The 27,137-nt window shown below is 40.9% G+C and overlaps 1 protein-coding gene across 2 annotated transcripts; it reads right to left on the bottom strand.

Moving 5' to 3' along the window:
* Window positions 1-1,674: 1,674 nt before the first annotated feature.
* On the bottom strand, window positions 1,675-26,167 carry LOC106581768 (histone acetyltransferase type B catalytic subunit). 2 transcript variants are annotated; one of them, XM_014164054.2, is made up of 11 exons: window positions 26,063-26,167; window positions 15,689-15,760; window positions 15,411-15,486; window positions 14,240-14,360; window positions 10,487-10,666; window positions 10,193-10,314; window positions 9,519-9,623; window positions 6,994-7,100; window positions 5,819-5,970; window positions 5,340-5,456; window positions 1,675-2,220 (listed from the first exon to the last, which is right to left on the bottom strand). In XM_014164054.2, exons 1-11 carry the CDS (start codon window positions 26,085-26,087, stop codon window positions 2,053-2,055), a joined length of 1,245 nt encoding a protein of 414 aa, XP_014019529.2. In that variant the 5' UTR covers window positions 26,088-26,167; the 3' UTR covers window positions 1,675-2,052. The 2 variants fall into 2 exon arrangements, with proteins under 2 accessions (XP_014019529.2, XP_045560433.1); XM_045704477.1 differs by lacking the exons at window positions 14,240-14,360; window positions 26,063-26,167 and adding an exon at window positions 25,482-25,984 and having other exon boundaries at window positions 6,994-7,172; window positions 9,519-9,774.
* Window positions 26,168-27,137: the final 970 nt, after the last annotated feature.

The raw sequence follows: 27,137 nt of genomic DNA, 5'->3' as shown, positions 1-27,137 counted from the left end.
AATAAAGTGGTGATCCTAACCGACCTAAGACAGGGAATTTTTACTAGGATTAAATGTCAAGAATTGTGAAAAACTGAGTTTAAATGTATTTGGCTAAGGTGTATGTAAACTTCCGACTTCAACTGTGTGTGAGTGAGATATATATATATATAAATAAAATAACCTAAGATGGGCCCGTCACCGGGAGAACCTGGTATGTCCCCTTAATATTTCAATTAATTGCACCGGAATGGTTGATTGACTGCAGAAGGAGAATAACATGCGATAGAGATGTCCAATAACATTAGAGAAGTCTGGATGTGTCTTTTGCTAAACATGGTTATCACAACAACCCCAATAGGTCCATTTTAACACAGTGCATGGGACAAGATCTGATTCCTAAACTGTATGCAATACAATAGACCCTGGTCAGAATATAGCTCCACCTCATCTCTCGTCGACCCCACCCGAATACAGAAACATGCTTCCTGTTCAACAGAAAAATTCTGATTGGTCATCTCTTTTCAAGAGTGTAAATGTGGTTAGCGGTTTTGAGAGACATGAGTGCACTAAAGCAACACTTGTCATTGTAATATGTTATCAAGCAAGCCTTTAGAAATATCTTCGTATGCTCCCTGCTGGCTAGATGTCAACAGCCTTGCATCAATCTGAGCCACATTCACTCCTAAACTCCCCAGCACTATAACCTACTACAGGCAGGTTCACTGGGGGACTGAGGGTCTGGGCTCCCCTGATTTGCATGGCAGAGTTCTAGGGAAGTAATTGGGCTTCTGTAAACATCACTGTGTGGTCTGGTCTGGAGGGAGGCATGGGGTCCCAGTCCCACAGCATAACCCCCCCCTCACTCACTCTGACAACATTACAGAAGGCCTGTAAAACTGTCCAACAGCATGGCGACAAGTCCCAACACGAAGTCAAAACTCAAGATGCCAGCAACCACTATTCCCCAATAAAATGAAGCCAATCTCTCAGCCGTCTGTTCGTCTTCTACCGTAGCTAAATATTCACATCATTAAAGAAAAATACATGGGCTGGTCTCCGACAGTGAAACGACACTCCTGGTGGCCACGCGTGGATTGAATCAATCCAAATCCGAGCTGGTCAAGCATTCAGAGATTTTACTTGTTACAACTGAAGTGGAGGGGGGGAATGAATTAATCTGGAAACCTTGATTTAGCAACAATGTGCAAAAGTATCCAGAGATGGCTATTCATCACAAGTGGGCAATGCCGTGGCAAAGAGGTTTTAAATTGAAAACCATAACGCTCATTAGCTCAACACTCAGCCTAAAGGGCAATCAGAAGTTGCATTAGCCACAAGAGGGTGCCTGAACAAAATTATATCTGTAAATTGATTAGACGAAATAGAGTAACTGATATTGTATAAATGCATATTCAGCCCAGTTGAACTCCACACTGTGCTTAAAAGTACAATTGATCTGGTAAATCAGGATGCAGTTAACAGTAGGAATACATGAAGTTTAATACGGTAGTTAACCAAAACACTGAGGAAATAATAATTGTACCAATAACAGTACAATAGTAGCTACCGGTACAATAATCATCACAGTGCAATAATTATTGCACATAATACACATTGTCCCAATAACAGTAGAACATGTGAATCTGAAATGACATTTCAGAACAGCATCAATAAATAGGTCAACCCAATTGATCAATGTACAAAAAAAACATGTCATTTATTTCAGTATGAAGTGCTTAAAAACCAACATGTCTTCAGGAAAACGCTAGACAGATATTTGAGGGGGAAAAAAAAGAATCACTATCTCTGTTATTCTCTATATCAAAAGGAGGCATGTTCTGCACAGCCAGACCGTACGGATGGTGTTCCTATCACCTGTGAATGATTACCAATCACTAAATCTCACACGGCGTGATTACACACACGGGACACAGTGGGCCTTCCCCAGGCAGCCAGCCAGCTGCACAGCGCTGCTCAACCTCTACTGTATATCTAGGACCATCAGTGGGAAGAGGAGAAGGGAGATGGGGCCAGGGTGGGGTAAGCAGGGCCGACATTCGGCCCCCTGGATCAGGCCTGCGCTAGCCTCTCAATGACTCTCCTGTACTCGGCCAGCACCTCCTGGTAGCTCTTCTCCAGCTCCTCCTGCTGCAGCGCCGTGTCCATCTGACTGATGTGGGATGCCAGCTCCTCTGGCCGCAGACACTTCATCATCTTGGTCAGCTCCCGCTGGTTCTTCTAAGCACGCAATAAACACACACACTGGTTAATGCACTGCGTTTGTCTAAAATCCCTTGGCTTGTTTCCCCAAAAAACGTTGCATTATTAGCTTGTGTTAGCCATGTTTTGTTTTTTTGTTGAAGCAAAACAAAAATGCTGTATGGTATTTTGTAAACGCGATTGTTAAGTTTCGATTGCAATTAGCAGCAGGGAATCTTACATAACGCACATTCAACTGAGAAGAGCAAGTTAATATTGTTCCTCCTCTAGGTCCTTATATTGCAGACCTGACTGCATCTCATTAGTGTCTTAAAACCAAATAGTCAGAGGGGAAGCAAAGGATTCTGTAATTGAGTCTGCAGGAGTGCTGAAAGCTTCTGGACATGAACCAAGAGTCATGTGTTTTGGGGCCAGTGCAAAAAAGTTCCCACTCTCTTGAGAATCAGGGGGAAGAGAAGTTGAGCAGAGACGTGAAATTCTCCACGCATTCACAGAGAGGAGGACTCCGCTGAGCTAACTACAAACCAAACCTCCCCAAAATCAAAACAGCCTGCTGCATCTGGCCGCCAGATCTCTCCTCCACTCCACAGCCCGTCTCCCAAGGAATTCCTACTTCCTTTTTCACCACACACTTTTTTTCCCTCCGCAGATATTGGCCTTTTTCAAGACATGTGGTTACACTGCTGACAGCAATCCTCTAATGCAGAGATCATGAATGAGTATACTTTTCTTTTCTCCCTTTATGAACATGTACGCACTCACTACTGTAAGTCGCTCTGGATAAGAGCGTCTGCTAAATGACTAAAATGTAAAATCATCAACTAGACTCAGCAGCGGGCAGTCTTTCTTGAGCGGACGGTCGGGGAGCCTGAACATAATTACAAATCATTTGTAGACTGCAAATTGACCTCAAGAAGCCCAGACAGACATAAGTCACTTTACCCCTACCTACATGTACATATTACCTCAACTGCTCACATTTGCATATGATTACGCGTCTCTCTATTAGGCATGGGAATAGTCGGGAACAGATTTCAAAAATTAAAATTACTTGGAGCTGATTTACAGGCTGACATTTTTTATTATATTTATTCATCTTTTTACTGTATTTTATGTCCAATGCTGATTTTTTAAAAATAAATAAAAAGACCCGCGGGGAGGGGGACAAATTCGGCACGCGGGCCACCAGTTGAAGAACCCTGCTGTAACGGCTGATATGCTGGGTTTCAATGCGACACTCAAATCACATGTCACGGAACATACATATGTAAATCAATGTTATCCTGTAAATACAAAATTAGTAACAGTTTGTCTAATCAAATTTCAAAAAGCACAGTAAGAGTGCTAATATGAAACTTCTACTATTTGGCAAGCAGATTCTTTAACTGCTTGAATGTGTGGTGTTAGCAACCTACTTCCACCTAAATCACTCCTCCCTCCTAATGACATGCAAATCCTGCATAATGACACTGCTCTGAATAGAACTGAATCCTGGGGTAACACTACAGTGGAGGCCTGCCGTGCTCCATTGTATCTCCAATAATAAGCCTTTGGTACCCCAGACATTTTCCTGCAACTGGGGAATAATCGTTCTCCTGATTCTAGAAAAGTAATGCAACATAAGTTACAAGACGCAACAAGAAGTAGCTCGAAGCAGATAAAGTGTGTGTCACATTCTTGGCCATTTCTGAAACCATGCTAATGCATTGTGGGTAGTCATAAGTCGTCTAACACTAAATATTTTGGAAAAGCGTGGTATAATCAGTTAATGGGTGGATTCTACGCCAGAGGAAAATATTTTTGGTATCTCAGATTGTTCTGGCAAATTCTCACATAGAAACTTCATTGGGAGGAAGGATGTTTGAAATGCTTTTTACATTTGTATCAAACCATTTCTTTGAAAATCATGATGAAAGTGGCCATTTTAGGCCCTTTTTAGACCTATACATGCCTCCTGTAAGACCCTATGAACCATACCTTATACAGACACCATCTTGGTTTCATTATACTCCTTATAGTGTGTTCCAACTTACGGAGCATGTCTAGATTCTTATAAACAAATGTTCACATTCATTTATTAAACATTAAATTTGCATAACAACCCTTTTAGATTTTGTTAATTCTTAAGACTTTGTTTGGAACAATATACAAGTACATCAAATTTACAGAGTGGGCTTTGCTAATTATGAAGTTATGATACATTTTGAGCACCACCAACACAGTGAATGGGAAAATGGATTCAAAAGGGAACTCCCTGTGCTGATGATTTGCAATCCTAAAGTAGGGCTGTGATTGGTTAATGACCTACAACAGGGGTATTCAACTCTTACCGTATGACGTCCAGAGCCTGCTGGTTTTCTGTTCTACCTGATAATTAAAATTGCACACACCTGGTTCACCCAGGTTTAAAGCAGTCCCTAATTAGAGGGGAATAATGAAAATAAATGCAGAACTGGCTTCGAGCTCCAGAGTTGAGTTTGAACGACCTATGTAATTTTCTATGTATAAATGGGTCATATCATTAAAAGTAACAGAGAGCCACTCTGGACATGTGATGCGTTTCAAGAGTATATTGTTACAAACAATATGCCTAAAAAAATAAGACAAATCAAAAAAAGGATAGTTTTGAGATATTCATATTTATGTTGGATAAATATGTCTTTCAGAATCTAAACATACCCCATATGTTAGAACACACTATAAGGAGTATAATGAAACCAAGATGGTGTCTGCATCATGTACGGATCATAGGGTCTTACAGGAGGCATGTACAGGTCTAAAAAGGGCCTAAAATGGCCACTTTTATTATAATTTGTGATACAAACGTAAAAAGCATTTCAAACAGCCTTCCTCCCAATGAAGTTCCTATGTGAGAATTGCCAGAACAATCTGATACCAAAAATATTGGACTCGCCCTATTATCAAATTAAATCAACTCTGAATTGATCCCAGGTTATATAGTGCAACTAACAGCCAATCACCACTAATGAAGTCCATAGGGAAACACATAGACATTAAACAGTAGACACAATCTGCTAATTCCATTTGACTAGAAACTAAAGCGCAAGGCGGACACTGCAAAAGGATGGAGGAATGCATTTCACTGGAGAAGCTACGGTCCTTTCTTTTAAACATACCTTGGTCGGGGCAAATAGCCTCTTTTTGACTTCCAGACGGTAATCTCTTGCTTTCGTCTCAACGCTCATGTCCGTCACCCTCAGTCGGAGGATTTCATACACTCGTCTCGCGTGTTTCTGTAGGGGCAAAGACAGGACAGAGCCATTAGAGCCTTTAAGAACCCGTACAGTCTGTCTCCACAATCATCTAGAAAAGACAGACGATTTCTTTGCTTGGTTCGAGCTATTCAGAACCTTCTTGTACAACGCTGAGGTGCCTGAAGCTTCATGAAAGAGCCATGGCAAAGTGAGAAACAACCATTTGGCAAAAATGAAAACATGACGCAGAATAAGTGCAGTAAGATAAGTCAGTGCCCACCAATTTAAATAAAATGGTACATGTTCCCTCTAGGACTGGAGAGCCTTGGGTTAATGAGTGAGAAATGTACAGTAATCAAATGTATCCTCCTCTGGCCTCTATGGTTCAAGCTGAGGTTGACCTTGTTTATCTTTAACTTCTCCCTGGCCTCTGTGGCCATGTCATCACTGAAGCTCAGAGGAAGCTTGTCTGTGGAGAATGACGGCAGTGTTTGGCAGAGCTTGACCAGAACGTAGTCTCGCAGCTTCACGTAGTTCTCCGAGGGGTCTTCAGCTGAAAATAACAGAAAACAATAATTAGACACGAGCTTGAAATTCCATTTAAAAATAAATACATGACATATAATTACATGAAATGTTAGGTATACACAATTTATATTTGATCAAACTGTTCACATCAACCACCCCAAGACACCAGAGGCTACAGTTTTCAATACAGGTTTATATTCAAATCCCACTGATTCCTGAAACAGTCAAATAATTACACCATTGTCAGAGTTTAATTGTGGCTGCATGTGTCAAGCGCAGTTCTGCGAAAGTGGCTTGCATTGACATTTTACCCAGCTCCCACTGCGGTTTTGAAAGAAATTCAGTACAGAGCAACATGGAGAGGACTTAAAGCCACCTGGAATAAAAAAGACCCATAGCCCGCAGTAGCTGGCCTACCTGGTTAAATAAAGGTGAAATAAATCAAAGAAAAATGATTCAAAGATCAGATTCAAAGTAGTGCAAAATAGACAAGAAAATAGGGGTGCTCCTCTGGACAGGAGAGTGGATGCTTCTTTGTTATTTTTTAAAACGAGCTGTCAGCTAAATCTGGTGCAATGCATCACTTCTCATCTCTGAGACTTATGTTTTGTTGTACATTGTCCCTGGCAAATAAACAAAAATTCAAAATAAATTCACTTCATTTTCCTACGCAAATCAATTATTTGGGTGTAACGGCTTTGCATTTAACCATGTAAATACATGTAATAGTATATGAAACTAGCAGTTACAGCCTCCTCCCCAAACTGAAACATCAATTTTGTGTTACTTACATTAACACACACAGTCTTGTACAGCTAACCTTGTGGGGACACACAATTCAGTCCCATTCAAAATCCTATTTTCCCTAACCCCTAACCCTAAAATCTAACCTTAACCCTAGCTCCTAACCTTAAAACTAACCCTAACACTAATTCTAACCGTAACCCTAAACCCCCAAAAAATAGCATTTGACCTCAAATTTTTGTACCTTTACTATTCTCGTGGAGACTTCTGGTCCCCACAAGTATAGTTAAACACGTCCACACACCTGTAATGTCCTGTACTTTAGGCAGATTGCAGTAGAACCTGTGTACTGCCTCCAGCAGCTGAGCTCCATGACCCTCTCCTTGGAACGGCGGCAGGATCAGCATTTGGCTGTTCAGAAGGACACCAGGCCAACATGCACAAAGACATGAAAGAACAGCCTTGCTGACCTCTCCGCCAGACCTACCAAACCCCTCGTCATTCACAGAAAAAAAAGGCCACCTTGTATATGACTGATCAGATCTTGATGTTAAGATAATTATCTGAGGAAGATAGAAAAAGCTGACTTTTGTAATTTGTGCTAGCATGGAGTAATGTACAGGGCCTTCAGACTTTTCCCACATTTTGTTGTGTTATAGCCGGAATTTAAAATGGATTAAAATGTAGATTTCTTTTGTCACTGGCCTACACACAATACCCCTTAATGTCAAAGTGGAATTGTTTTTTCCCCCAAAATTAACTAAAAATGAAAAACTGAAATTATTTGAGTCAATTATTCAACTCATTTGTTGGCATTTGTGGCTGTTTTGCGTATTGTCTCTACCTTCTTGCCCTTAGTGCTCTTGTCTGTGGCAAATAATGCTTGTACCATTTTGTGCTGCTACCATGTTGTGTTGCCATCATGCTGTGTTGTCATGTGTTGCTGCCTTGCTATGCTGTTGTCTTAGGTCTCTCTTTATGTAGTGTTGTCTCGCTTGTCGTGATGTGTGTTTTGTCCTATATTTTTATTTATTTTATTTTTTAATCCCAGCCCCCGTCCCTGCAGGAGGCCTTTGGCCTTTTGGTAGACCATCATTGTAAATAAGAATTTGTTTTTCACTGACTTGCCTAAGTTAAATAAAAAGGTTAAATAAATATAAATACAATTGTTATGGCAAGCCTAAATAAGTTCTGGAGTAAACATGTGCTTAAGAAGTCACATAGTAAGTTGCATGGACTCACTCTGCGTGCAATAGTGTTTAACCTGATTTTTGAATGACTACTTCATCTCTGTACATACAATTATCTGTAAGGTCGAGCAGTGAAATTCAAACAGATTCAACCACAAAAACCAGGGAGGTTTTCCAATGCCTTGCAAACAAAGGCTCTTATTCGTAGATGGGTAAAAATAGAAAAGCAGACATTGAATAACCCTTTTAGCATGGTGAAGTTATTACCCATTTGGATGGTGCATCGATAGTCCCAGTCACTACAAAGCACAGGCGACCTTCCTAACTCAGTTGCCGGAGAGGAAGGAAACAGCTCAGGGATTTCACCATGAGGCCAATGGTGACTTTAAAACATTTACAGAGTTTAATTGCGGTGATAGGAAACAACTGAGGATGGATCAACAACATTGTAGTTACTCCACAATACTAACCTAACTGACAGATTGAAAAGAAGGAAGCCTGTACAGAATAAAACATATTCCAAAACATGTATCCTGTTTGCAATAAGGCACTAAAGTAATACTGCAAAGAATGTGGCAAAGCAATTCACTTTTTGTCCTGAATACAAAGTGTTATGTTCAGGGCAAATCCAATACAACACATTACTGAGTACAACACATTTTCAAGCATAGTGGTGGCTGCATCATGTTATGGGTATGCTTGTAATTGTTAACGACTGGAGAGTTTTTCAGGATCAAAAAGGAACAGAACGCAGCTATGCACAGGCAAAATCCTAGAGGAAAACCTGCTTCAGTCTGCTTTCCACCAGACACTGGGAAATTAATTCACCTTTCAGCAAAACAATAACCTAAAACACAAGGCCAAATCTACACTGGAGTTGCTTACAAAGAAGACAGTGAATGTTCTGGAGTGGCCGAGTCACAGTTTTGACTTAAATCTAATTGAAAATCTATGGCGAGACCTGTAAATGGTTGTCTAGCAATGATCAACAAGCAATTTGACAGAGCTTGAGGAATTTTGTAAAGAATAAAATGGGCAAGTGTTGCACAATCCAGCTGTGGAAAGCTCTTAGAGACTTACCCAGAAAGACTCAAAGCTGTAATCGCTGCCAAAGGTGCTACAAAGTATTGACTCAGGGGTGTGAATAATTATGTAAATGAGATATTTCTGTATTTCATTTTCAATAAATTTGCTACAATTTCTAAAAACATGCTTTCACTGTCATTATGGGGTATTGTGTGTACATGGGTGAGAAAATAAATCCATTGAATCCATTCTGAATTCAGGCTGTAACGCAAACTGTGGAATAAGTCAAGGGGTATGAATACTTTCTAAAGGCACTGTACTAATGAATTGAAATTGAGGGAGCCCTTTTCACTTGATTATAAGAAACGTAACAAATTGTTATGTCATGTCCATCAATACATCAAACAAAATGCTTATTTACAGGCAAAGCTTTTTGTTGTTGTTGAAGATACTGATCATTTTGGCTCCCATATGAGTCAGAGCGGGGTTGGATGGTTGGATACATAAGCCAGTAATTTGAGATTTTTGTGAGACTAGGGAGAGAGAAATATATAATTTTCCTCTCCTTTTTTGTACAAAAGAAAAGGAAGGCACGTGCTCCCCTAGTAATTACCTTACACGTGGTCGGGTTTTGTCTGGATACACATAGTAATTATAAACTGTCATGTAGCCAACAGTTGCGAAGAGAGTCTCCCCATCGTTATTGTACTTCTCAAATCTGCAGATAAAACACAAAAGGCAAGCAGGACAATTACAGGCACACTCCCAGGCCGCGTCCATTTTCCCCTCTCCAATTCTCTGGGATGCTTTTTCCAGTGTCAGCATGCTGGAGCAGCCAGGCCCGTCCCGATCCGTACACCTGCTACAACCTGAATACATTAAGCACTTAATTGGAGGACTGCAACTTAGAAGAGGAGAAGAGGGGTAGAGGGGGGGGAATCGGGGTCCTCCACATCACTTCAGTCCATTTACCCATTGTCACTATAAATAGGTGCCAGGATAAAGAAAACACTGGCAGAGGCTCTTTTTACTGTTTGAGATGTCATTCAGTGTTTCAAAAGACAACCGTGTTCAATTCAGCTCTTGCCCTGAAAAAAATGAATGAAAAGGGTTTTCAACACAAAAGGTGCCTCTTGCCAGATCAACAATTCTCCAATAACCAGGGAAAATATAATCAAACTGGCCTGGTAATTGGTCGCGAGCGCCTCAAAGGAGCCCGTTGTTTCTGAATGAGTCAACGAACGGGTTCGGGGGAGAGTGACGTTGGTTAAGGAGGGCACCACTCACACGAGAAAGAAGTCCCAACGATCGTCGTCAACGTCGATGAAGCTGGCCGTCTCAACGAACCACATGAGGAAGGTCTGCAGGCGCTCATGGTAGTCTCGGAATCCCGGGCAGAACACGTCCACCTAGAGAACACAGCAGGTCTGAGGACAGTCTAAGTCATGATAAATAAGCAGAGCACCCTCCCTTATACTGAAATAATCGGTAAGTCATACAGGTGACATGGAAAGCACCTGTTATCGGTATATAATTACATAAAGTACTGTATATTGTAGGACCAAGGACTAGAATGTGAACCTTGTGAATCTGGTAGGTGAAGTCTTCTCCCGCCTCCACATTGTGAACGTTGTATGTGTGAAGCAGGGTGCCGAAGGGTTTGAAGTTGGCCTCTTTCTCCAACAATGAGATGAAGTCGTCCGTGTTGCAGCTGAACCCAGCAGGAATGATCTCCCGGATCTTCCCTTCAACATCATCAGGCTGCAGGGAGGAAAGAACAGGGTTTACTAGAACATGACACAAAGCGACAGCATCTTGTATAAGGGAAAGTAGCCTTGTATTTATATTCTTTCTCTGTTCAAAAAATTAGCCGATTGGCCGATTAGCCAGATAAGTATTTGCTAGGACGAAAACGGCAATCTTATAACTTTTAAAGTCAATAAGGCATTTGAAATAAACGGATTTCTTCAAAATGTAGAACGCGTTTGTTCTTTGATATAGTTGGATCAATATAGATTAAACATGTCCCAAGGTCTTTATTACAGAAACACCTAACAGAGCCTTCCTAGTTTTATGGACTAACTGCTGAAATGGAATAAAATCAGGAAATCGGTGGACATTATTTATTTATTTTCCGCTGCCATGTCTAATCACAGTTCCTACTGTTCGGTCATTAGGCTATGCTTCAGCCCTGATTGACAGAGAACACGAGGAATTAAAGTGGAAGAATACATATTTTTGTGCCACAAAAAGGAGAACCATTAGGCAATTAAGACAGTCAGCAGAGCAGACGCCCGCCCCCCCCTTTCCCAACCCCTTGGTGAAAGAGCACTTCATTGAATACATTTACTACTTACGTTAAACCATGAATATTTGATGAAGCCCCCACAATAACGTATTTCTGCATTTCACTGGGCAATAAAATGTAATGAATTGATCTCAACTTAACAAACCTCGGGCATCCATAATAGAGGCCTCTCGTCTAATCCTGGCGAGCGCAACTCAATCAAATGAAAGAGCCTGGCAGACAAAGGCCCCCCCTCCCCCTGGACTTTTTACTCACTAGAATGTGTGGTTGGTTCAGCTGTGATGTTTGCATTGTATCCATTTCCACAAGGATTGACATGAGAACACTTTGTATTAACTTGCTAAGCAGCCCTTTCACACCATTTACATGCACGATGAGCATTAGTTCTATACCGAGACCCTTTCTGCTCGCCATAGAAAAACTGGGAAATGAAGAAGGCCTGAACAAAATGCACTACAAAAGGCTAATACAACACACTGCTAATTCCTCTCCTTTCAGACATCAGCTAATATCCAACTGGAAGTAATGCACCTGCAGCTGAATGCCACTTCACCATTGCAATTGTTCAACTGCATTTCTGAGGAATAAGGATCAGAAATAAAAAGGCCATGGGCAAACAAGTCATATTGTCCGAGGCACTCTCCTATATACTAGACACTAAATTGCACAATCCTGAATAAAAGAGGCCATAGTTCGGTATAGATGACGTAACAATGCGTCTTTAGAAACGCTTTGTTCCACCCGAATGCCTTTTATCTTCGGGATATAATTGATCATGTGTACATATCTTATTTAGGAGTGGTGAAAACGGTTTGAAGGTAAAAAGAACACTAAATCAGATCACGTTGTCCTTCACAATTCATGGATTTTGCGACTTCACATTACCTATAGAGCAAATCCATTCAATTAGATCTCTCTCAGGACCCAGAGAGGCACTAACTAGGCCTATTTAGTAGGGCCGGGACGACAACAGGATCACAAATATTTGTTCCATGGCAAAAATGAAACTCTTTGGGCCTTTAAAAACCTTCTGTATGTAACATATTGTGTGATACAGCTTGGAAAATAAATACATGTGACTGGATGACGACATAATAACGGTTTATTTCCAACATTTTCCTAAAGAAGTTAAATCTGCTTCGCGTTTCTTTTGTGTTTTGTTTCCTTGACGTGATACTAACGAGTACCGCGATAGGGTTATCGTCCCGGCCCTACCATTTAACCCAACTGTGCCATTTTGCTAAACGTCCAACTTCAATTGAACTTTAAATTTGATCACTATCTGCTTAAAATCTCTTATTGGATTTCTTTGTCATACAAAAACATATCTCCATTGACAATGATTTTGGCGGACTTAAAACGGAAGCTACATATCGCAATAACAATCCAAACATTTGTATATTAACACCTTTACATTTTAGAATCGAGGCTCATATTTGATTTACACAATACAGATGCACGTTTCAGATTTTCACTAGTGGATGCTCAGTATGAAACAATGACCGGAACAAAAACGATGTCCGACTGTGTGGAGTCCATCATTACAGCGTTTGGCTGGTTTAGGGTAAAGGTGATCTCTGACAAGTCTTCCATTAGGGTAGTAGCAGCTGCATGCTGAACTCTGTCCCACAGCTCCCCTCCTCTCCCTCACCAGCTGCACTACACCCAGCCACAGTGAGCACGCACTCACAGACAAACACTCTTCAGATAGAGCCTGAACTCTGCTGCTGCTCCCTAACTCTCGCACCAGCTGCACTAAACCCTTAACGAGGTGGACACTCGTGGGTCAACTTTGGCCTGGCCGTCATCCTCACTGGAAATTCTTCAGCTTTACATCCGAGTATTGCTTAGTATTGGGAACAGAATAGGCAGTTTGGGAAATGTTTAACTAAGAAAACAACGGAAAAATGAATCAAAACAAATGATTTCACTGATGACTGCTCTGTGTCTATAAAAACTATTGGATTGTCCTGCTGCTATTTGTTCATGTATAACGTTACTACGGTCTATGCACTCAATTAGACAATTGCTTCTCATTGCGACGTACTTTTAGTGAATCAACAAGAAAGCTTTCAGGTAACACTTGACATTCAGTCTATCCTACTACACCTGGAGATGTAGAAATGCTGTAACTATATTCTGGTAATAAGTTAACATTTTCTTCTTAATATTGTGTAATAATAAAAAAACATTCAACTCCATACAATAACAATTACAATGTAACAAAGTGTTAATGCAATGGAGCAATTACAGCTATACTATGCGTAAAGCAAGTGAAGTGTTACTGGCCATTACTTTACTTGGATTTCTTTCAATTGAAAGCACTATACAGATTAGCTACTGACCCGGAAAACTTGGTCAGAGGTTCAGAACTGTAATTTGGGTTCGTTCTGGGGACCAAGTCCTTCAGTGATACATCTCCCTCCTGACAAAACACACTTATGGGAAACATACCACAGCAGGACATATTCTACTTCCTGCAGACTATCACAGAGCCACTCAAATCAATGGATGAGCCAAGACCACCCGATCCAACTCTGATCCTTCCCTTTAGAGAGGGAGGGATAGGATTAGTGCACCAATGGCCCATGGGGCCTATGATAGACTGGGATTAGTCTGACAAAATATGAGATCTCTTACATATCTGCTGCATAATACCACCACTCAGAGGGAGGTTCTGGCTCACTCCAGAAGGCCCACAGAAACATGCACAAAGCAGCCCACAGAAAAGGCTCCCGAAACAGCTCACCTCGAGCTAAAGCAGGCTGGGAAACTGGACAAGTTCCAGAAGAGAAGCTATAAGGGTACCGAGGGTGGTTTTTCACTTGACTGGGGAAAAACTACGCTTTCGCGAAGACCCAGAGTTTTCCCTGGTGAGGTCACGTGGTTGAGAAACCCTCACGACATAAAGATTTGGGGCCCATCTCTGAATGGAATATAGTTTGACAGGACATCTCTTTTTTTTAGGTCCGTGTTACTGTGCTCGGCTAAAGTGATAAAAAGGCATTTCAAATCAACTTATTTACCTCCACGCAGTCAAAGTTTTCCGTGAATCTGGCTGAATATTTAACTTTGAAGAGGGTGATCAGGTTCCCAGCACTGTAGTACAGTTGAATCTGAAGGCCTTTGTATCCAAAAGCCACCTCACTGAGGAGGAAATAAATCAATCAAAAACAAAAGTGGAAAAATAGCTAGTGAGCGCCAAAAATACAGGGACGCTGACATTTGTTGGCTCTGTACTCCAGCACTTTGGATTTGAAACGATCCAATGACGACGAGGTTAAAGTGCAGACTATCAGTTTTAATTTGAGGGTATTTTCATCCATATCGAGTGAACCGTTTCATACCCCTCCAAGACATGCTAACCTCTCACCCGTTACAGTGACATTTATGCCCGTGTAACTTTCTCACTCATCATTATACATGATTCATGATTCATTGAGGATTATCCATAATCATGGTAGCATCATCCACATTGTTTAGAAACATATTCTATTCCTATTTACAAAAGAAAAGTGATTCCATTTTGGGAACATAATAAATCTGAAACCACCAAAACAAACTGAAAATGCATCCAACAAGTTTATAGAGTCACAAGCTCGATGTAGTCATTGCGTGCTATGAATATGGGACCAAATACTACACTTTTGACTACTTTAATAGACATAAGTGAATTTGTCCCAATAGTTTTGGTCCCGTAAAATGGGGGGACTATGTACAGAAAGTGCTGTAATTTCTAAACGGTTCACTCGATATGGATGAAAATACCCTGAAATTAAAGCTGACAGTCTGACTACGAGGTTAAAGTGTATCATTGTAAAAAATTGTATCGTTTCCAAAAATGTGTCACTGTCCCAATAGTTTTGGAGCTCACTGCAGATGAGTTAGCATTCACATAATTCAGTTCTCAACAGTTCACCGTCGTGCAACCAGCACACAGATTTAGGCCGCTTTCCAGAGTTTTGACGTTGCTGACGCCTGACAGATCTTACAACGCCTGGATAGGTATTTTAAGTATCAGCTAACCATATAATTGTACGTTATAGCTATTTGTCAGTCGATGACACAGTCAATGAGGTGGCACGCAACCATTGGTTGTTGCGTCGCCTCGGCTGTGGAACGCGGCCGTAGAGTTCACATGGAGTTGCTGTAATGAGTTGCACAGATCTTACTGGCTGAATTAGGTTTGATACTCACTCATCACCATAAAGCTGGTGGCTGTACTCTGGATGGAATGTCATGCTGTCATCATTCACCTCCTCTGCGAAACGGACTGAGAGAAATAGTTGTATTGAATTATTTCGGTAAGAGGGTGTGGTCAATACTCAGTCAACATATCAAATATTGCACTATGTATATGAAACACTCAAAGCACCATTTACCAAACAACAAATGCAGTGCAAGTAGCTTCCGTCTCCACATCCTAAAACAAAGAGAGTTTACACACAAAGCTAAATAAGACGCATGAGACAAACCTAGTTTTAAACAGATTGCTTCGTTGGTGTCACACTTATATTCTGCCAACTTCTTCTCCATTTCGTTCATCCCTGTGGAGCAAAACAAACAGCATTTCTGGCTTAATTGTTTGTTTATTTATTTGGATCCCCGTTAGCTTTTGCAGAAGCAGCCTCTGCTCTTCCTGGGGTCCACAAAAAAACACGACAAGTAACAAAAACACTGATACACTAGGAAAAGTCACATTCAAAATACAACGATATAGAAACAACGCAACAACAACAAAAATTGGACAAACAAAAACATACAAAAAAAAAAAGTTAAAATGTGTCGGTGTGCCCCCCTCACAGTACACATCATTCCATGAGTTGTTTTAAAGGTCATTTTCCTGTTAACTTGAGTAATGGGAGATGGATGGAGTTCCATGCGATCATGGCTCTGTATTAAACTGTGAATTCCTTTTGGACTTAGGGACTTTGAAGGGTCCCTTGGTGGCATGTCTTGCGGGGTATGTATGGGTGTCTGAAGAGACCCCTGGTGGCATGTCTTGTGGGGTATGTATGGGTGTCTAAACTGAATGCTATGTAATTTTGCAGACAATCTGGAATATTTCTCATAAAAACTAGAAGAGAAGCAGTTAAAAATCTCTCAACAACCCTCAACCAGGAAAGACTGGCAAGCATGTTGATGTTAGTTCTGTATGTGCAGTGAAGGGCAATGTTTGCTTCTCTGTTTGGAGCCAGCTGCAGCTTTGCTAGGTCTTTCTTTGCTGCACTTGACCATATTACCGGACAGTAATCAAGATGGGACAAGACCAGAGCCTGAACATCTAGTAGTTGATTGTGTCAAAAACGCAGAACATCATTTTATAACAGACATACCCCTCCCATCTTACCAAAAACTCTGTCAAAATGACTTGACCGTGATAATTCATCATCCAATGGTATACCTAGGAGTTAAGCTTCCTCAACTTGTTCAATGGTCACACCCTTTATGTACAACTCCAGTTGAGGTTTAGGTGTTAGAGAATATTTTGAACCAAATACAATGCTTTTAGTTTAAGATGTATTTAAGACCAGTTTATTATTAATCACCCATTCTGATACAGACTAACTCCTTATTTAGAATTTCAGTGAGCTCACTGGCTTTGGGTGCTGACATGTAGAGTGTGGAATCAAAATAAAATGTTACATGCGCCGAACACAACTGGTGCAGACTTTACCGTGAAATGCTGGCTTACGACCCCTTCCCAATGATGCTAAATAAAATAGTAACACAAGAGGGATAAAATACACAAGAATGTTGCTGTATACCAGTACCAGATCAATGTGCAGAGGTACCAGGACATGAGGTAGATATGTACATGAAGGCAGGGTAAAGTGACTAGGCATCCGGATAGATAATAATACGAGTAAAATAAATAACAGTAGCAGCAGCAAATGTGTAAGAGTTTGTGTGTGTGAGTGCGTATGTATGTGTTTGTGTTGTCGGTATGCGTGTGTATTGTATGTGAATACGTGTGGGTTTTGTGAGTGTATATATATATAGTCTAGTGAGTGTATATGTGGTCTAGTGGGTGTATATGTGGTCTAGTGGGTGTATATGTGGTCTAGTGGGTAGTGGGTGTATATGTGGTCTAGTGGGTGTATATGTGGTCTAGTGGGTGTATATGTGGTCTAGTGGGTGTATATGTGGTCTAGTGGGTGTATATGTGGTCTAGTGAGTGTGCGTAGGGTCAGTGCAACATAAGAGTCAGTGCAGATAGTTTGGGGACCATAAATTAAATAAATATATTTCACCCCTTTTTCATGATATCAAATTGGTAGTGAGTCTTGGCCCATCGCTGCAACTCCCGTACGGACTCGGGAGAGGCGAAGGTCGAGAGCCATGCATCCTCCGAAACACGACCCTGCCAAGCCGCACTGCTCGCTTAACCCGGAAGCTAGCCGTACCAATGTGTCGGAGGAAACACCGTACAGCTGGCCGTACAGCTTCTTTCTCCTATAGTCCACGATAACCTCCTTGGTCTTGAGGTTGTTGTCCTGGCACCACACTGCAGTCTCTGTCCTCCCTGTAGACAGACTCATCACCGTTGGTGATCAGGCCTACCACCGTCGCATCGTCAGCAAACATGATGATGGTTTTGGAGTTGTGCGTGGCCACGCAGTGGTGGGTGAACAGGAAGTAAAGGAGGGGATTAAGAACACACCCCTGAGGGTCCCTCGTGTTGAGGGTCAGTGTGGCGGAGGTGATGTTGCCTACCCTCACTACCCTGGGGCAAGTCCGTCAGGAAGGCTAGGATCCAGTTTCAGAGGGAGGGGTTCAGTCCTAGGGTCCCTAGCTTGGAGGGGACTATGGTGTTGAATGCTGAGCTGTAATCTATGAACAGCATTCTGACATTGTTATTTCCCTCTTGTCCAGGTGGGAGAAGGCGGTGTGAAGTGCAATTGAGATTGGATCATCTGTGGATCTGTTGGGGCGGTATGCGAATTGGAGTGGGTCTGGGATGATGGTGTTGATGTGTGTCATGACCAGCCTTTCAAAGCACTTCATAATTACAGATGTGAGTGCTACAGGGCGATAGTAATTTAGACAGGTTACCTTGTTGCTCTTGGGAACAGGGACAAGTAAAGATTTAAAATGTCTGTCAAGACACTTGCCAGCCGGTCTGCACATGCTTTGAGAACATGTCCTGGTATTCCGTCTGGCCCGGCAGCCTTGTGATTGTTAACCTGTTTAAACGTTTAGCTCAAAATCTGCCATGGAGAGCGAGATCATTCACATACATAGTCGTTCTAGCTTCGTTTAAGACCATTGGCAAATAATTTATAAAAATAGAGAAGACTAACAGCCCAAGGCAACTGCCCTGAGGGACACCGCACTGTACATCTGATATTCAAGAAGCTTCCATTGAAGAACACTCTCTGGGTTCTATTGGATAAATAGATCTCCAACCATGGGATGGCAAGTTTTTTCAATAACAATTTATGATCAATAAGATCAAAGGCTCCAACTATGATCTTATTATCCATTTCTTTTAAGCAATCATTTTTCATTGGCGTCAGTGCAGTACAAGTTGAGTGCCCTTCTCTATACGCATGTTGAAAGTCAGTAGTTAACTTGTTCTCTGAAAAATAGCATTGTATTTGGTCAAACACAATCCTCACCATTAGTTTACTAAGAACAAGCAGCAAACAGATTGGGCGGATGTTAGAGCCAGCAAAGGGTGCTTTACTATTTTTAGGTAGTGGAATTACTTTAGCTTCCTTCCACGCACACACTCCTTTAAAGTTTGGTTAAAAATATAGCAAATAGGAGCGGCATTACAGTCTGCAACCATTCTCAATAGTTCATCAAGGTTGTCTATACCTGGTTGCTTATCATTATTGATGGATAACAATCGTTTTTCTACCTCTCCCATACTAACTTGACTAAATTCACAAAAGCAATCATTTTCTTTCATTATGAGATCCTTTATTAAAAAATATGATGGTTCAGTTTTTCCACTTCACTAGTGAAATAGTCATTGAAATGATTTTCAATAACTAAAGGTTTTATTATAAATGGTACTCCAAAGTATTTATCTTTGTTTGGTAATATATTTTATTCTTATTTTTGTTAAGTTTAGTCACAACATTTCTCAATTTAGAGTATGCCAGCTAATCAGCCAACTTTTGCATAATTTCTTTCTTTGAACCATACAAGTCATCATCAATCATGGGGTACATTGTCAACAGTTGGCATAACATTTTTTACAAATACTTCCAGTGCTGCATCTGAATTCACTTCCTCATACACATCAGACCAACATACATTTTCAACAAAATAATCAATAAAACATTTTTGTATGACCTCTTATGAATAACTTTAGGCACAACCTTTGGAACTTACGCTTTCCTTGTTACTGCCACAATGTTATGGTCACTACAGCCAATGGAAAATGGTATTGCTTTGGAGCAAGCTTTGCAGTATTAGTGAAGATATGATCAATACAAGTAGATACAACAGAACCAACACTATTGGTATGCACTCTAGTTGGCTGAGTGATAACCTGGATCATATTACAGGCATTAGTCAGTTAGAATGGAGAGCTAATTGCTAACTAGTCAATGTTCAGGTCACCCAGAAAACAGACCTCTAAACAAAATAAATCAATATATGTGCGTGTGATGTTGTGCTGAAGCTACTGACCCTGAGGCATGGCTATCTTATTCCTCACAAGGCATTTAGGAGGGAGGGTGGACAATGAGCCTGTCGTAGTGGATGTAAGCAATGCTCCCATGCTCTCTGGCAGTTTTCATAGCTGGGATAAGTTCTTTCCGCCTCTGGCCGACAGCTTCGGAGAAGTCCTCGTTGAGGAAGATGTTGGTTCCTCTCAAGTTCTTGGCTCTCTCCAGAACAGCCATCCTGTCCTTAAACCTCTGGAACTTGACCAGGAACTGTCACCTAGGCTGGTTACATGTTTTCCAAACCTGTGGGCACGCTCCATCTCAATCTTCCATCTGCAGCTTTTCAGTAGAGCTGTCCCCAACTAAAACAAATCTTGGTCGATAGAGAGTTGTCTTTTCTTTCGACCAATCGATTGGTCGAAATGTTAAAACTTGTATTTTTCCATATATAGTGTTTCTATATATGGAAAAATTCAAGTTGTGTTTTAATAAAATCAACTATATGTACTGAGCTTGTCTGATGCTTTAAGCGCGCCGTTTGATTAAATTATGAAGACATACTAATGACTCAAGAGGGAGCAGGAGATCAAGATATCCTAACCAGAGAAACTTTATATTTTTTATAAATAAATAAAAAGTTTCTCATGCTAGCAAACTTGCAGCATTGTATGAAATATTCTGGGGCCTCAGAGTTTCCCACGCCGGTGAGCTCGGGACAGACAGATGTAGGCTATTTGTGCAAGGGATAAGAAGTAATTAGGTATTTTATTTTATTTTCACTACATCAGAGCATTACAATTTCTCCCTTTCATGCTGAGTGGTTATCAAAAGGGAGAGGGCAGAAAATATTTTTCAAATACGTCAAGGAGCTATTGTAACTCTCTATGGACTCAAAAACAGACTTTGTTTACTTGCTGTTTGAGGCGAAAACAAATTACCTTGAGAAGCGGCAAAACCGTAACCAAACAAACATTGTAGATCAGAAATTAGGGGAATTAACGGTTAATGTAGGCTACTACTGGTGGTATATGTAATGGGGAATTGATAGACGATAACAATCAAAGGGCAAACAATTCACACGAAGTTATGAAACACTGAATGCACATGACATGGCGGGAGAGAGCGCATTCTGGAGAGAGACGTGCCTTGTACATTTTACACACACTCCCCTTCTTGGACCGTGGCACCCTCAATAGATTAGTCCACTGAACAGTGGTGTAAAGTAGGGATGCACGATATATCGGTGAACATTTCGGAATCGGACGATATTAGCTAAAAATGCCAACATCGGTATCGGCCCAATGTCTAGTTTAACGCCGATGTGAAAAACCGATGTCAAAGCTGACGTGCATACCTATATAAACAAAGGTACATGACGTAATGACGGCACGTAAAACTTTGCGCTACACGCGCATCACAACATTCCTAACCTAGCCCACAATGTCTGCTGTGTGGATTGAGCAGTCAACAAGTCGAGCAGTCATTTGAAAGAGTAAGAACATTTCAGCGAGTCGACTCAAAGGCAAAATCCATTAAAACGTCAAGATAATGGAATTCATTGCCCTTGACAATCAACCGTTCTGTCGTGGGTGACGTTGGCTTTCGCGACTGTTCGAGCACAGGTATACACTAACGTTAACAAGTGCCCTATTGTTCAGATGTTGCCCTACCGGAGTTACACAGTAATAGCGTCACTGCTATTAGCTTCATGACATACTACGGAACGCCGTTTGGGTTTTTGCATGTCAAAAAAGATACACCTCAAATAACACTATTCTACAATAACACTATTTGACGCGTTAAATAAGCTTTTAATTTGACACCTCAAATAACACAGTTCTATTATAGAATGTTGCGTGTTCTGAATTTGCACGTGCAAGCCATGCACCACTACTACGATCAGTAGCACTCAAAGCTGTACAAAAATAGTCTGTAAACAAGCAAACACCAGCCACGAACAATGTGTTTACAATACCGCGTTGGCAATAAAGCATTATTTGTTCGACCGCAACTTCTGGGGTAGCTAGCTAGCTTAAGCTTGGTACCTAAATAGCACCAATACAACCTGCCTGAAAACAATGACCAGTAGAAACTGCAGTCATTTTCACTATTCTTAGCAATGATTTAGGAATCCTTGTAAGTATTAGCTAGGTAGACACTTGTTGTTCGCCTATTGAAATTGAACTTCAGTTCATGAAAATAAATAGATAGCCAGCTACTTAACCCTGTTGCCCAAAGCTAACGTTATAAGCAGCCTGCTGGCCTCATCTGGCTAGTGAGGCTCGACGTGACCGGGTTATGTGTTGTGAAGCTAGCCACAATAAGGATTAGGCACAATAGTGGAATTTGCAGTTTGCCTTCAAAATAAAAGTACCTCTTGAAAGTGATGCAGAAGGTTACAATTACATTTACATTTTAGTCATTTAGCAGACGCTCTTATCCAGAGCGACTTACAGTAGTGAATGCATACATTTCATACATTTTTTTCTCCGTACTGGTCCCCCGTGGGAATCGAACCCACAACCTTGGCTTTGCAAACACCATGCTCTACCAACTGAGCCACACGGGACCTATTGGTGGAATCATGCCATATTTAGACTAGATAATGTCAAACAAGGTTGGAATGTGAAGCAATGAAATGGGGTATCAGTCTGCTCGGTGACACCCACAGAACACAACTGTGAATAGTTTACGCAAATATTAGCGTTGTAGCTCTTATCACGGGACTGTGACTGTGTGAAATCACCTACCCAGTCAGCCTATTGTGTGTATTGACATTCATATTGCACTGCACAGCTTTACCTAAGGATTGGGGATCAATGAAATGGGGTAGCAGTCTACTCAATACATTTTTTCCCAACGTCCTCCTCAGAGTTATCAGACTCCAAAACATCCACACAGTATTATTGTTTTTCCTCGGGAAAAAGGTGTTCAGTACATAGGTTGACAATAAATGTGGCTCAATTCACAGTAGTTTCAGAGTCCTGCAATAAGAGCTACAATACTAATGTTTCTCTGGGTGTCACTGAGTAGACTGATACCCCATGTCAATGATCCACAATCCATAGGTAAGGCTGTACAGTGAAATAAGTATGCCCCCAAAACAATTCTCAAGTATAACACATCCAGTGTGATTTCAACAGATTGTCAAATTAACAAATGACTGTCTTTTGTTGATTTTATATAACATTCCAACATTGTTTAGCATGCTCTATTCAATTATACTATTTGTATTCCTTTGCATCACTGTCAATGACATACTTTTATTTTGAAGGCTAACCGCAAAGTCCACCATTGTGGCTAATCCTTATTGTGGCTAGCTTCACACAGATGGGTCCGACCACTATTAATCAAATAAGAACTGACTTATATTTTTGGGTTATTTTAGATGATGACACCTAGCTATATGGTTAGCTAACTAACTATAGCTACTGAAACAGATTGTCATTTTGCTATGTTTTTGGGGAAGAACATTGTTTGCATCCATGAGCTAGCTAGCTTTTTTTTATGACCAGCAATGTAGATGCGCGAGACAATTTCACCAGCATCATAGCATACGTATCGATGAATCATTGTGACATATGAAATACGAGTGAGTGTAATCAATGTGTAATAACTACGTAAACATTTTATGAACGTGTTCAATTATGTGACACGCAGTCATATTCAGGTCTTGACTGGTCAACAAGCTTATTTGACACGTCAAACAGTGTTATTTGACGTGCATCTTTTTTGACATGCAAACGCCGTTCCTTAGAAGTCCTGCTTGAGAATGACACAGCACAGCAAGTGAAAGAAATAGGTTTTGATTATGTATTACTGGTATAGGGGACATACGTAAATGCCAACAAAATAGCTTTTTGGTCAGTGTGGTGTGTGTGTAACCTTTATTTAACTAGGCAAGTCAGTTAAGAACAAATTCTTATTTACAATGATGGCCTACCCTGGCCAAACTCGGACGGTGCTTGGCCAATTGTGCGCCGCCCTATGGGACTCCCAATCACAGCTGGATTCGAACCAGGGACTGTAGTGACACCTCTTGCACTAAGACGCAGTGCCTTAGACCGCTGCGTCCGTGTGTGTGTTTTAACTATTTAACTGTACCAGAATCATTAAAAAATAATTGGATATCGGTATCGGCCAAAAATGTCAAATCAGTGCATCACTAGTGTAAAGTACTTAAGTAAAAATATTTTTAAGTACTACTTAAGTAATTTTTTTGTGTATCTGTACTTTACAACTTATATATATTTTTTACAACTTTTACTCCACTACATTCCTAAAGAAAAGAATGTACTTTTAAGCCATACATTTTCCCTGACACTCAAAAGTACTCGTTATATTTTGAGTGCTTAGCAGGACAGGAAAATTGTCCATTTAACGCACTTAAAGAGAACATCCTTGATCATCCCTACTGCCTCTGATCTGGCGGAGTGTAAATTATGTCTGGCCTCCCGAGTGGCGCAGTGGTCCAAGGCACTACATCGCAGTTACTAAATGTGCCACTAGAGATCCTGGTTCGAATCCAGGCTCTGTCGCAGGCGGCTGCGACCGGGAGACTCATGGGGTGGTGCACAATTGGCCCGGCATCGCCTGGGTTAGGGGAGGGTTTGGCCGGCAGGGATGTCTTTGTCCCATCGCGCTCTAGCGACTCCTGTTGCGAGCCGGGGTGCATGCACGCTGACACAGTCGCCATGTGCACGGTGTTTCCTCCGGGTTAAGTAGGCATTGTGTCAAGAAGCAGTGCGGCTTGGTTGGGTCGTGTTTCAGAGGACACATTGCTCTTGACCTTCGCCTCTCCTGAGTCCATACGGGAGTTGCAGCGATGTAACTACCAATTGGATACCAAAAAATTGGGGAGAAGGGGATAAGTAAAACATTTTATTAAAAAAAATACTACAAAAATAATTATGTCTGGAGTATTCCCCGGGCTAGCTATAAAAAAAAAAATTGTGCCATCTGGTTTGCTTAATATAAGGAATTTGAAATGATTTATAGTTTTACTTCTGATAGTTAAGTATATTTTAACAATTACATTTACTTTTGATACTTAAGTAAAACCAAATACTTTTAAACTTTTACTCAATTAGTATTTTACTGGGTGACCCACTTTTACTTGAGTCAGTCATTTTCTATTACTCAAGTATGTCAATTGGGTCATTTTTCCACTAATGCCACTGAGACAGGTGTGTATCAGACAGGTGTCTTGTGTGCCACACATTTTTTAAATCCAGTGGCATTAGTGGAAAAAGTTTGTCACCAACACACTGTTTGTTGGTCACAAATCTGTGACCAACAGCCTATCAACCAAACAATGACTAAGTGGGTTCAGACCTACTTTTCAGTGATCATTTTTATTACTTTCTCCTCAGACTGGGCCAAGATCTAATGTGAAGATTATGGTATGCCATCCACAACGTTGTTATTCCTCCGGGATTGTCCCTTTAGATAATCTGTTACCCCGGTTATTGTTAATAATGATTCACAGAAAGTGCTGGTGTCATCTCGAGAGGATTTACAGTTTGTCGTCATCTTGCTGCAAGTTTCTTTCAGGACATCTGGAGAACTGCAAACTGTTCTTAAGGTCCTGGGCCCGGTTGCATAAAATATGACCCCCTTATTTTCCCCCCCTTAGTTTCCTTACCTTTAAGTAAGTTTCACAAAACATTTTACGGCACATTTTTTGGGTGAAGTCAGCTATATTGTGGTATGGTTACTTTCCTTCGCCAACCACCAGAACGATGCACAACCAATACTCTGTCTCCCGATGTGTCTCAAAGCTAGTGGTCGCCTCGTCTTCCATAAACAACTCCTGTAACATGGAGATATGGCCTGTGTCGGAACACGAACCTTAATACTACCTACCGCAAGCGATGCGTGTTAACTTTCAGATCGAGCGTCGGGCTTTTAAAAAAAAAAAGTAAAGAAGATACTATCGTCAATAGGCGCTAAAGCGGTTGGTGTCTATAAATGGGGTAGCTTGTCCCTAGCCACAACATCATCACTGACTCCTGATAACGTTAGCAAGCTAGCTAGGGCTAACACAGTTTGCTAGCTAGTGTGCTAGCAAGCTTGATGACAGGTCGATTGCCTGTGACAGCAACATACATACATCGTCCTGGAACACTCAAATAGGTGAGCACATCTATCATAGGAATTGCAATACAAACCATAATACGGGTTTTGTGCACTTAAATATTATATATATATTCATGTGTTACTTACCCGCCATTTCTGTACACTGCTGCATCTCTGTTGTTGTCAAAGGCCCGCGGAAAATACGCACCGAAGACTTCCTGTTTGTCCACGTGTTTCCGCCGCATCTGATGTATGCGGAAGAAATCCATAACTTTTCTCATCGCTCGCTCTCCATCGATTTGTTTTGTCACCCTTCCAGTGTGTGCTACAGTTTAACCACGAACTATTGCGCATCACCAATCGATGGAAGAAAAAATATTCTTCTCCGCGCAAGTGTATCTCGTTATTTTTATACTGATGAGATGATTTGGTGCTGTGTCTGTGCTGATGTTTTATTCTGTTATATTCTGAAATGTATTCTTATTTTTTATTTTCTGACATAGGCTACTGGAAGCCTAAAAATGTGAATCCTTTGAAAATATAAACACGAGATTTTTTCCCACAATTTAACACTAACTATTGTTATGTATTTGATTTCCACACAACCAACCTCATCACACACACTCAAAGTTTAAATAAGATGAAACGTTCCTCGTGAGTTTTTCTTCCTATAGTGCTACCATAAAGAGAAAAAAAACACAAGGTTACTGTCCAAAAATGATATAGTTTAACTAAGCACTCTGTTGTAGTAAACAAAATGTACCCTTTAATTGTCCCATTATGACAGTCCACGCTACCGCTGACTTAAATGAAGAATTTGAACCTTGAAAATTGTCTTTCAAAAAGTGGATTACAGTACAGTGATAGCTCAATAAAATAAATGGTCTCTCTGGGGGAGAGTGCAATGGCTGAACATTGAACTGTGGTAATGCTGTGCTATCATCCTTGGCATGGCAATTCTGTCCTCCAGAAGTACCAATGACTGACCCACACAGTCATGTTTAAGCCACTATTATTTTACCCCTACCTACTACTCTGACAGCACTAGATTATAACCCTTTCCTGCATAGGCTACAACGCCTTTTACTCTCTTGCTATATGCTATGGTATGACAGTATGGAGGCAATACATGCAGCTTGATCTCTAACCTTTATGAAATATTTCTGTTGAAAGCAGAATTGTCTTTTCTAAACTTCTGTCAAGAATGTGTACTTAAGGTCCT

This window comes from Salmo salar, chromosome ssa21 (assembly GCF_905237065.1).
Source record: "Salmo salar chromosome ssa21, Ssal_v3.1, whole genome shotgun sequence".
NCBI lineage: Eukaryota > Metazoa > Chordata > Actinopteri > Salmoniformes > Salmonidae > Salmo > Salmo salar.
This window is presented reverse-complemented; position numbering and strand designations above follow the sequence as displayed.

What these genes read in the sequence shown, in the direction of transcription:
- LOC106581768 (XM_045704477.1), bottom strand. Translation starts at nt 15,758, where the DNA reads ATGAACGAAATGGAGAAGAAGTTGGCAGAATATAAGTGTGACACCAAC. An exon ending in CGTTGGGACTTCTTTCTCGT is followed by an intron (nt 9,775 to 10,192) that starts GTGAGTGGTGCC and finishes TAATGTATTCAG; the next exon opens with GTTGTAGCAGGTGTACGGAT. An exon ending in AAAACCCGACCACGTGTAAG is followed by an intron (nt 7,173 to 9,518) that starts GTAATTACTAGG and finishes GGGGTTTGGTAG; the next exon opens with GTCTGGCGGAGAGGTCAGCA.